The sequence below is a fragment of the Macaca fascicularis genome, chromosome 14, assembly GCF_037993035.2.
Source record: "Macaca fascicularis isolate 582-1 chromosome 14, T2T-MFA8v1.1".
NCBI classification, from domain to species: domain Eukaryota; kingdom Metazoa; phylum Chordata; class Mammalia; order Primates; family Cercopithecidae; genus Macaca; species Macaca fascicularis.
This window is the reverse complement of record NC_088388.1, coordinates 17359074-17371489: the sequence shown is the minus strand read 5'-3', so window position 1 is coordinate 17371489 and position 12416 is coordinate 17359074. Positions and strand designations below refer to the sequence as shown.

General features: G+C 39.8%; 1 protein-coding gene across 1 annotated transcript; it reads left to right on the top strand.

The window, feature by feature from the left end:
- Positions 1-9183: 9183 nt before the first annotated feature.
- LOC102125757 (olfactory receptor 4C3D-like) lies at positions 9184-10417 on the top strand. Its single transcript, XM_015435260.3, has one exon. The coding sequence runs from the start codon at positions 9202-9204 to the stop codon at positions 10123-10125; it is 924 nt and encodes a 307-aa protein (XP_015290746.2). The 5' UTR covers positions 9184-9201; the 3' UTR covers positions 10126-10417.
- Positions 10418-12416: the final 1999 nt, after the last annotated feature.

Below are 12416 nucleotides of genomic sequence, written 5' to 3'. Positions count from 1 at the left end.
ACCTAAATAATAAATATCCTCCTGAACCCCATTGGTCTCTCTGATTCCTTAAAAATCCCGCAACATTTCTAGGGGCTTGCCTGGGATAGGAGACACCGATTTACCGTCTCCTTTGCCTGCGGGACTAGAGCCCCGGGACTGGGGCAGACTCGGCATCCAAGGTCACCACAGGGGAGCTTCACCTGGAAGGATACCAGCTCTCCCTGTGTCCCAGTGGCCTGCCCAGCAGCACAACGGAACTGTGGATGGGGTTGCAGGATGATACCAGCACTTCAGGAACCAGGGTAAGGAGCAAGGGCCCAAGGCAGGGAAGCCCGTTCCATAAGGATGAAGGAGAACTTGATCACCTCCCGGGGAACAACCACTAATCCAACCCAGAGCGGCTGGGGGTGGCAGCAGTGGCTCGCCAATTTGGATGAACCTCATATACCCACTAACAAAGCGAAAGTGGTTCGCCCGATCTGGAGACAGGAACTGGGAGTGTGCGGGTGTGTGTGAACCTGCCCGGGACACGAGAGAGGCTTATTTAGTCCAATGAGATGTCCTGGGATAGGAGTGGTGTGTGTATGTGTGTGAATGTGGGAGCCTAACTAGGCTTACCTGGGACATGAGAGAGGCTGGTTTCATCTGAGGAGGAGTCTTGGGGCAGGGGAGGTGTATGAAAGTGTGTGAAAGAGATGGTCTCAGGAGAGGCCAATGTGGACAGTGACATGGGGAGGCACAGATCCCTTAGCAGGGGCTGTGTGCTCTGAGATGAGTGTGGCGGAAATCAGACCTAGGAGACTGCATACGGCTGACCTTAGGACCAGCTTCGCAGCTGCAGCAGGCTGTGATGGGGAAGGCATATTCCTGGCTAAAAAGTGTCCGAAACTCCTGTAATAGGACCCGGTCTGGTGGATCCAAGAGTGAAAATGAGAGTGAAAGTGCACTGCAAGGGAGGAAATGGGAGGGAAAGCCTCGAAACCAACTCCTCTGGAGTGCATGATAAAGAATTTTTAAAAAGGATTTAGAGGTGATTACGGGATGAAACTGAACACTCAAAAGTTAAGGACATACTGTGAGATACATTGGCCTGCTTTCAATGTGGGTTGGCCCTCCGAAGGCACAATAGACAGGGAAATAACTGGCCATGTGTTTAATATGGTCACTGGAGCTGGAGGACAACCAGGATACCTCGACGAATTTTCCTACATAGACTCTTGGCTCAATGTGGCAAAACTTGCCCCAAGGGGCTACAGCCCTGCCTAGAGGGATACTACAAAGCATTAGTGGCTCAGGCAGTCCAACCAAAGGAAGAAAGAAAAAACAGAAATAGGAACAAAGAGATGGCTCAATTTATAGCTGCTGCACTAGCAGAAAGTAATCCTGGATTTGCTAGAAGGCGTGGCCAAGGCAGAGGCTGAGGAAGAGGGCAGACAAGACTGGGAGAGGAAAGCTGGTCCCGATTGGACAGGAACCAATGTGCAAGGTCCAGGCAAATGGGCTACTGGAAAGATGAGTGCCCCGAAAAGGAAAAGGATGAAAATAATGGTCAATGGTCTAACACTCGAGTGTGGCATTTGGTTGCTAGTCATGGTGCCTCAAAGGTAGATCCTGATTTGATCGTCTTAGTAGGGGCTGAGAATTTTGAGGACTGAGACCGACCGGGCTCCATCTTTTTAGGCCCGGGGAGCCTATGGTCTCTATGGAAGTAGGAGGCCGATTAATGGATTTTTTGGTCAATATTGGTGCTGATTTCTCTGTGGTAACTCACTCAATTCCCCCCTCTACAAGAACTGTGCTACTATCATAGGGGCTCCTGGGGCCAAAGAAAAGAGACCTTTTTGCAAATCTGGGAGATGTGTTTTTGGGGGACAAGAAGTGCAGCGTGAGTTTCTATATATGCCAAATTGTTCAGTGCCCTTGTTGGGGAGAGACTGAGTCCAGAAACTTCAGTCATAAATTTCCTTTACACCTAAAGAAAATAAGACTCTGGAGTTTGAAAAATCTAAGGCGATGGTATTGACCCTGACTGTTCCAAGAGTTGAGGAATGGCAGCTCTATGAACTGTGTGCCAGATGGCCACCGGAGCCAGACCTACGCAATATGTGGGGGATGCTTTTCAAGGTACTGGGTGTTTGGGCCGAGGACGACTGCCCTGAACTTGCTGCAAACAGACTCCTGGTGGTAGTAGACCTTAACCCTCATGCTGCCCTAGTGTGAGTCCGTCAATACCCACTACCCAGAGAGGCAATGGATGGAATAACAAAGCACCTAAATCAGCTTTATATGCATGCGATTATAGTAAAATGCAAGTCCTCATGGAATACTCCTCTGCTGCTCGTGTGCAAACCAAATGGGGAATACAGGCCAGTGCAGGACCTCCGGGCAGTAAACAAGGCCACTGTCACTATCCATGCCATAGTACCCAACCCATATGCAATGCTGGGACAGAGTCCTGCTGATGCCGCTTGGTTCACATGTCTGGACTTAAAGAATGCCTTCTTTTGTTTGAGGCTTTCTCCCCAAAGTCAGCCTATATTTGCCTTCCAGTGGGGAAGACAATCACAATGTATCTGGACAAGGCTGTCTCAAGGCTTTAAGAATTCTCCTACCGTCTTTGAGTACGCTTTGGCTACAGATCTTGAGGCTTTTGTGCCACCTGGTGACAACTGTGTGCTATTGCAATACCTTGATGATTTGTTATTCGCTGCCCTCAGGAGGGAGGAATGCCTCCAAGAACAGAGAGGCTTCTTCACCTGCTGTGTGAAGCTGGTTATAAAGTGTCCAAGGACAAGGCAAAAGTCCGTTTTTGGGAAGTTAGATATCTAGGATTCATGGTATCCCAAGGCCAATGCAGGCTTGAAAGTGCACGCTAGGAGGCTGTATGTGCATTGCCCACCCCAGTTAAAGGAAGCAGGTCAGGGAATTTCTAGGAGCAGTGGGATTCTGCTGAATCTGGATTCCAAACTTTTCCCCTGTAGCAAGGTCCTTACATGAGGTTAACAAAGGTAGGAAAAGAGACCCCGTCCTATGCGAAAAGGAACAGGAAAATGCCTTCAAGCATATAAAGGAAGCTCTTATCTAGGCCCTGGCACTCGGGTTGCCAGATGTAAAAAAGCCCTTCTTTTTGTATGTGGATAAACAAAATGGCAGTCGGAGTCTTAACTCAGTTGTTGGCCTGTTGGCATCAGCCGGTAGCATACTTATCCAAAAGACTGGACTTGATGGCCTTAGGTTGCCCCCACTGCCTCAGGGCATTGGCAGCTACCACAATCCTTACAGAAGATGCCAACAAGCTAGCCCTAGGTCAGAAGTTAATAGTTCGGGTGCCACACGCTGTAGTCACCTTAATGGAGCAAAGAGGACATGGTTGGCTATCTAATTCTAGAAACTAAATAAAAATCAACAAAAACTGAACTGCATTTAAAGCTACGCAAAATTTTTAGTGTCCTTACTTAGTCACAATAGCCATGTAAAATTGAAATCTAATTTTCTTATTTTTACAGAAGAAATAGAGGATCCGCAAGATTAAATAACTAAATTATAGAACATGCACATTGTCTTTGAGCCCAAATATTCTTACTCTGCATCCTGTGATGTTTTCATTAGGCAGAATTCCTTGGGACTACTATTTTATTATGGTATGGTATGGTATATAAAACTATTTTTGATATGTATCATAAAAAGTGAAAATGTATTAGATTAAAAATTATTAGTGTCAATAAATAATTTTTTTCAGCAGTACATAGTAAAATATAATCATAAAACAATTTCACTATTAAAAAGCTGGCTTTCAGCTTAGCTCCCTGAATATGAAATCCTTTTTGAAAACTGCTTTAGGAGATGGTTCATGAAATATACAGAAAGAAAACAGGAGTTATTCGTGGTTGACCAACAAAAATATTTCTCAGTTAAACAACTTACCTTACTTACAAGATTTTGTTATGAATAACTTTTGGATCTTTTAAAAAATGTAGCCTGTTACCAAAATACAAATATATATCTCATAGATACGTTTATAGCTACCTCTTTTGACAGAAAAATCCAGCCTCCTAACTCATGGTTACCATATGTTTTATTTAAAAAATCTGTAGACTCCGTGATGTGACAATATTTAGCAAGTATATCATGATTGTGGAAACATGATGGAAACACCAGCTTCAGGATCAGAAGACATGGGTTTATTTCTTTCTGTTCCACTGTATTCATTCCATGACCTTAAATAGCTCTCCCTGTTTCTACAAGTAGTTTACTTAGAACATTTAGAAGGTGTTTACACGTTCTGTGATTATGTCCATACTAAGATATTTAGTATCACAAATATTGCTATATTTTCTTCTACAACTAGAAGAGGGAAAACTGGAAGGGTTTTGAGTGATTGTGTGTCTATAGGCCAGCCGCTGAATACAACTCTGAACTTTTCAATTTTTAATAAGCAACTTACGAGATGTCCTCCTGGGATAAAAGGGACTTTAGATTGGACTAAGAAAATATGAGCTCTGCTCTTGAGTGTTTTGTTACTTTGAGAATGTGTTCTTGAGTCTATTGAAGTGCATTAAACTGCCCATAAGAACACGGTCAGACACCTTCTTTTTGTTTAATTAGCTCCTGACTTGGATCTGTCAAATGTTAAATTTACACTCAACTGTTTTCTTACCAATTGTGATCTGATCCATATTTAATTTTTTTGCTTATTTCGGCTTACCGTTTTAGTTGGAAAAATCTGTGTTGCTGTCTCTTCAGTTTTTTTCCTGCTCACTTTTTGGACTTGTATTCTGGAAACAGACTTTTTCTTATAGCTCCAGGAACTCCTCTTTTGAAAAGTTACCTTTATGTTCAACACTCTTTGACTGGGACCTAACTCTGTAGACTGTCCTTTCTTCACTCCGTGCTACTCCGGGATCTTGGGTGCTTGACTCAGGTGTAGGGATTCCAGAGAACTCTTATCTATCACTATTCTTAGCTATTTAGAGACTGGCTGGCCACTTAATGGGCCATGATGAAGAGAGTTTAACATTTTATTAGGTTGGGCATGATGACCTTGTAAGTACATGCAAATTCTCTGATCTGGCTGTGTGCTTTCACTCCAGACTTGAGACAGTTCAAGACATTTTCACAGATGACACCTTAGCAAAATCCATATTTATTATAGTTCTTTAGATAGTTTCAAACCCTCATTCAAACTTTCTTTGCCACCTACCCTCATGAATATTATTATCATGGCACTACACTAGGTAAATATTTCTACTAGTAGATAATTCTAACATGCTTCACAATTGGCAACAACATAAAAATTTCATGACACATTGGTTGTAAAACAATAATTTAAGAATAAGGATCCTGGCCCAGAATTTAGGAGGCTTGGCTTCTAATTTTGCCTTGGCAGATGAGGTTCTAATTCCTTGATTTAGTTTTCCATGTTGTAAAGAAGGAATACTGATGCCCATATCTTTCCCATGCCGTAGGTATATTGTTAGATTAAATTTAAATGACTGAAATAAATGAATTTTACTGCTCTGAATATAATTTAAGAATGTAATTATTTTCATCATTGTCGTGTTAATCTGATTCCAGAATTAGCATGAGAAACAAGTACTTTGAAGTACTGTCAGCTATGACTGATGTGAAGTGCCGCTATTAGCAGTCATTACTGTCACTTAATTTACATCTGAAAACAGATTAAAATTATGATAACCATGAAAGATAGGCTAATAAGGAAATATCATAACGAAAAATTTAAGTCAGTTACCCATCCAAATGTTTAATTTATACAATACCAAATATCCAGACTCCCTACTAAGTTTATTTGATACATTATCAAATGTCCAAACTTATAAGCGGTCAACTTTTTTTTTTTTTTTTGACACAATGTGATTAATATTCATGCAGATCTAAGCAAGGAGTTACAATTAAAGATAAATGCTGCAAACATTCTCCTCTCGTGTTCTGTTAAGCAATGTGAACTAATTAGGCTGTAGGCAAGGTCTGCTAATAATAGTGAAACACCCGTGAGGTCTAATTAACCACAGCTAAGAAACTTTGCAGAATTTGCCTGCAAAGAGGATGTGTGGTAGCACTTCTGAGACTCAAGAGGAAGGTACTATCCGAAGATGCCATTTATAAATCCACAAAGACCTACTGGAGCTGAGCTAGTTGGCATTTTTTATCTTATAACTTCACTTCTTGATGACCTAACAGCTGCCTGGGGCTCTGGCCATGGAGCTATGCCAGACAAGTTAATAGGTGAGATTTGTTTTTTAAGAACTAGTATAAATATAGAATCTCAGGATTCAATGGACCTTAAAAATCACCCTTCTTCCCCATCAATTTAAGGTTTAAGTCTCTTCTTCTGCATGTAAAGTATCAAGAAAGATAGAATCAACTGTAATCCCACCACTTTAGAAGTAAAAATATTTTAAGGTCTTTTTTTTCTATTGATATATGTTTAAATTAATTAGAATCATATTATGTATTCAAATTTGTGTCCACATTTTCCCCACTTAATGTTACAACGTAAAAATTTTCATTTGATATTACACAAATTTTAAGAACATTGTTAAAAGCTACACATGATTCTGAGAGGCTCACTATATCTTACTCCTCCACTTCTCTAATGGGAGACATTCCATGGAGTTCCTAAGTGTTTTGCAGCTTTTAATAATTTTGTTGAACATATTAGTACTGAATGATTTTTCTCTTTTTAAAATATTTTGTTTCAGGATTTATTCTTAGAAAAAATATGGTGAAGTCCAAGGAAAAAGACAAGGTGACTTTAATTTATTCATATTTATATTTAGATCAGGTTTATTATGTCTTCTCTTACTTTACACACCATACTCTTTCAGATCTGCTTGGGACTTGACCTCAGAATAAGAGAAAAAGATGAAGCGGCTGCACTTTGCTTTCACATATGTATAAGAGTTTTGTCCTGAACAATTAAAAAATAAACCCCTTTATCCACTTATTTTTTCAAAAGAAAAATATAGTTCACAGAATACATTTTGTTATATTTATGTTTTCTTTTTTCTTTTCTTTCTTTCTTTTTTTGAAATGGAGTCTCACACTCTTGCCCAGGCTAGAGTGCAATGGAATAATCTCGGCTCACTGCAACCTCTGCCTCCCAGGTTCAAGCGATTCTCCTGCCTCAGTCTCCCAAGGAGCTGGGATTACAGGCATCTGCCACTATCCCAGCTAATTTTTGTATTTTTGGTAGACACAGGGTTTCACCATGTTGGCCAGGCTGGTCTTGAACTCCTGACCTCGTGAACCACCCACCTCAGCCTCTCAAAGTGTTGGGATTACAGGCGTGAGCCACCATGTTCAGCCTTGTTTTCATATTTTTGGGAAGTGCATGTCTCCAAACTGGGATAATATTTCCTATTGTATTAATGATGCAGTTTTCTCAAACCAAGAGTGATGTACGATGGATATTAGGGAAGAGTGGGAGGAAAAGGCATGAGAATGTAAACAGCAGAAATAAAGTAGTAGAAGGGATTATTCATCTTGTGAGTAGGTGAATTGTTGTTATGTGGTAATAAACTGTCAAGGGAGAGCTGACAAAAGGGTTTTGTCAGGAACATATTTATGATTTTATACGGGCAAAAGTACAAGAATATGTAGTGTCCAATAAGTATTTGCTGAATGAGTGAATATGTAAGTCATAGATACTTACTTATAGTAACTAGTAGATTTTATGTTTGTGTTTGTGTATGTGTGTGTATATATCTGTATAGTACTTTATCTTATCTAGCAGTCTATTTCTGTTCTCTACATTGAGTTTCTATTTTATAACTTTGAAAATAACGGGTTCTTTGGCTTTGACAGATTATGGACTGAAAAATGTCTCCAAGAGTTTCTTTATATATACATACCAGTCTATTGAAGTTTTAAATATACTGAGTTGGGACTGTGTTAAATTGTATGTGGAACATAATTTTGAGGAATAAAAAATATTAATTAAAGAACATGACCGGGCATGGTGGCTCACACCTATAATCCCAACACTTTGGGAGGCCAAGGCGAGTGGATCACCTGAGGTCGGGAGTTGAAGACCAGTCTTGACAAGATGATGAAACCCCGTCTCTACTAAAAATACAAAAAATTAGCTGGGAGTTGTGGTATGCACCTGTAATCCCAGATACTCGGGAGTCTGAGGCAGGAGAATTGCTTGAACTGGGGAAGTGAAGGTTGCAGTGAGCCGAGATTGTACCACTGCACTCCAGCCTGGGCAACAGAGCGAGACTTTGTCAAAAAAAAAAAAAAAATCGTAATTATCTTGAAAGTCAGATTACCCAGTACATAGTCTTTCCTGCAGGCAATTGATACTTCCATCCTCACCCTATATTATATGATAGAAACTATTAAACTGGAATGCATCTTCCTTTCAAAAGTTTGTTTATGTTCTCTTGAGGTAGAGAGCATGAATAAACAGAGTGGGAGGATAAGAGTACTTAAATTCCTAGGTTTATGGGCTGGGGAAACACATGCATTTTTACACATGGAGATGTAGGAAGGGAAAATGTAGGGGAATTCACCAAGCATGTATTCATTGCCTGGTAGTTGCCAGGCACTGAAGATACTTTGTCAACCACCGCATAGGTGCAGTGAGGAAAGCAACATGAATAGCATATTTGTTATGGTGGGTGCTAGGGAGAGTGTGTCTCTGACAACTTACATTTCCCTAATCTGCCTACTTATGATGGATATTTCTTGACCACATCTTTCTCCCACTTAGAGCTGTGGGTTCAAATGTAAATTTACGGGAAGAGAGAATAATCCTTACCTGTGTGCAACACTTTATAGCTTACAAAATCAATCTCACAGCTACAGTTTGTAAACTCACAGATGTAGAGGATGGCTCAGAAGCATGGGACATGGGAACAACTTAGCAAAGTCACATGGAGTTGGAACAAGAGGAAGAATCCACATCTCATGTGTGTAGTCAAGCATGTTCTTAGCAAACTACACGGGAACTGTTGCCTTATAGATGTTTTGCAGGTGATAAGACTAGGGATCTGAAGAGACTGAAAGCATTATGGAGGAAGTAAAAATGAATAATTTAAATAATTAGTGGGGTGAGGGAAGCCAAAGACATGCTCCACAGTTAACTACCCTATCTCTATACTGTGAAATTCAGACTGTAATCCTTTAATGATTAATAGGTAATCTTTCTTTATCTCTTGTAGGTAATTCAGACCCCTGGAAAGTATTACTCTCTGAATGGATGACCTCAAGCCTCCCAACAACGTGACTGAATTCACTCTCTTGGGGCTCACACAGAATCCACACTTGCAGAAAATACTCTTTATTGTCTTTTTATTTATTTTCCTATTTACTGTGCTTGCCAACCTGTTCATTGTCATTACCATCTCCTCCAGCCCCACGCTTTCATCACCCATGTACTTCTTTCTCACTTACTTATCCTTTATAGATGCCTCCTACACCTCTGTCACCACCCCCAAAATGATCACCGACCTGCTCTACCAGAGGACAACTATTTCCTTGGCTGGCTGCCTGACTCAGCTCTTTGTGGAGCACTTGCTGGGAGGCTCAGAGATCATCCTCCTTATTGTCATGGCCTATGACCGCTATGTGGCCATCTGCAAGCCCCTGCACTACACAACCATTATGCGACAAGGGATCTGCCACCTTCTGGTGGTGATAGCCTGGATTGGAGGCATCCTGCATGCCACTGTGCAGATTCTTTTCATGACTAACTTGCCCTTCTGTGGTCCCAATGTCATTGACCACTTTATGTGTGACCTCTTCCCATTGTTGAAACTTGCCTGCAGAGACACCTACAGACTTGGGATGATGGTGGCAGCCAACAGTGGAGCCATGTGCTTGCTCATCTTTTCCATGCTCCTCATCTCCTACATAGTTATCCTGAGCTCCCTGAAATCCCATAGCTCTGAAGGACGGCGCAAAGCCCTCTCCACCTGTGGTTCCCACTTTGCTGTGGTTGTACTCTTTTTTGCGCCTTGCATATTCACCTACATGCGTCCTGTGGTCACCTACTCTGTGGACAAGTTGGTGACTGTATTCTTTGCAATCCTCACTCCCATGTTAAATCCTGTAATTTACACCGTGAGAAACACAGAGGTAAAAAATGCCATGAGGAGCTTGTTGAAGAGAGTAACTTAATCTGTGCATAATGGCAAGAAGGTGATGATATGTGTAAATAGGGAGGTAAATATGTGGTAAATTGTGCGAGACTATTCACAAATTTACAGATCATTGACAAAAACAAAACAAAGAAGCAAACAATTTAAAAAGAACCCCAGAAACTAACATTTATTGAGCACTTAATATTGGCTAGGTCTGTTTGCTAGCTATTTTGATAGCCTTTAACATACTTTACCAACATTTTATGTTCCTGTGCATTGATTCTGGATATGCAATGGAAAAAACAACTGTAAATCCCTAGCTTTATAATTTTGGAGTATGTTTTTTTTCTAGAGTCTCACTGTACTTTGCTAACATATGTTTGCTTCATACATATGTTACATATGTGAAATTGGCTTTTGCATAGAATCTTGATCTCAGAACTTTTAAAAATTTTGGTTGGCTCTTGGTAAAGCAAAATAAAGAAGCTAGAAATCCTTAGACATGAGTAGATGGAGGGTGACAATTGAGGAGCAAAAGAACCACTGGTGATTTTCTTCCATTGCTAATTTGTTCCTTCCCTCCCTTTCTCTCTCTCTCTCTTTCCTTCTCTCTCCTTTCCTTTTTTCTTTCTTTCTTTCTTTTCTTTTCTTTTCTTTCTTTCTTTCTTTCTTTCTTTCTTTCTCTTTGCTTCTTTCTTCTTTCTTTTTCTTTTCCTTCCTTCCTTCCTTCTCTTTCTTTCTCTTTTCTTTTCTTTCTTTCTTTCTTTCTTTCTTTCTTTCTTTCTTTCTTTCTTTCTTTCTTTCTTTCTTTCTTTCTTTCTTTCTTTCTTTCTCTTTCTTTCCTTCCTTCCTTCTTCTCTTTCTTTCCTCCCTCCCTCCTCCCCTCCTCTCCTCTCCCCTCCTCTCCCCTCCCCTCCTCTCCCCTTCCTTTTCCTTCCCTTCCCTTCCCTTCTCTTCCCTTCCCTTCCTTCCTCCTCCTTTCTTCTCTCTCTCTCATCATGAATCTACTGAAAGCAAAGAGAGATACCCACAAAAAAGAAAGCCATACTTAATAACCTATCTTAAAAATTTTTTCCTTGTCATGAAAAATAAGCTGGAAATTCTGAGATTACACTTAGTTTGTTCTGATTTTCTTAAATCTCCTCATAGGTCACAGTTTTTCTTGAATATAAAGGACTTTGTTTTGTTTTCTTCACTAAGATTTGAGAAGCCATTTGAAGCAGCAAGATTAAACATTCTTGTATTTAATCTCAAAAAGGCATATGCTAAGTTTCCAAAGTTATTGCTCATCAGATATGCTACATATATTTATATTAAATGAGTGTCTTATTATTTATCAGACGCGTTCACTTCAGTTAGGTGACTGAAACCATACACTAAATTGCCAGTTTCAAGATTACTGCCCCCATTTTATAGAGAAACAAATGAAAGTTAGGATAGGTACACAAATTTGCTTGTCTCAGATCACACATCTGAGTTTCAGCAACAAAATTTGACTCTAGGTCTTCCAAATCTCAGTCCTACTTCAAATAAAACAGTTGTTTATGGTACGTTTATATCCATAGATAAGAAATTTATATGTAATCTTAGTGATTCACTTTGTCCTTCAAGAAAGATGATGCCAAATTTGTTGTAGCCTTTTATAACATGTAATATATATTACTACTGAAATATATTTCAGCAGTAATGTTCCTATATACAAATGGAAAATACCAGACCATTCTATGTTACTATAAAACATTTCATGAATCGAAGTTTCTCTGACTGTAACACAGTTACTTTTCACAAATATTATCTTTCTCAAGCTCACTGGTCATCTTGACCTATTTCTTCCATGATTTGAGCATACAGTAATGCCAGAACATGGAATTTCCGTTATTTTGGGTGGGGGAATGACTGTGTGTTTCAGCTTATGCATGAAAGTTTCAAATTCATAAGAAATAGATTTTTTTCTCACAAAACCTAGGCCCAAAAGATGATATAATAAGCACTTAATCTAATAAAAATAATTAAATTTGCAATTACTGGTGAGATTTAAATATTTCAACAGAATCTAGATGAAATAATTTGTGGTTCACTTTGTATCATGATTGTTAGGGCATGGTTGAGTGTAAGCCAGGGATAGGGATAGTTGAGAAAGTGTTAAGAAAAGTGTTGAGAAAAGTGTTGAGAAAATGTTATTTCTATTCTAACTCAAAAAGAAAGGTTTGAGGATGGAAACTAAGGTCAATGATTGTGTCTTAGGAGCTACACCAAGTGCTCAGTGGTGGGGTGAGAAGATTAGTGAGACACAAATTATAAATTGTTCACAACAAACTTGGAAGGTGT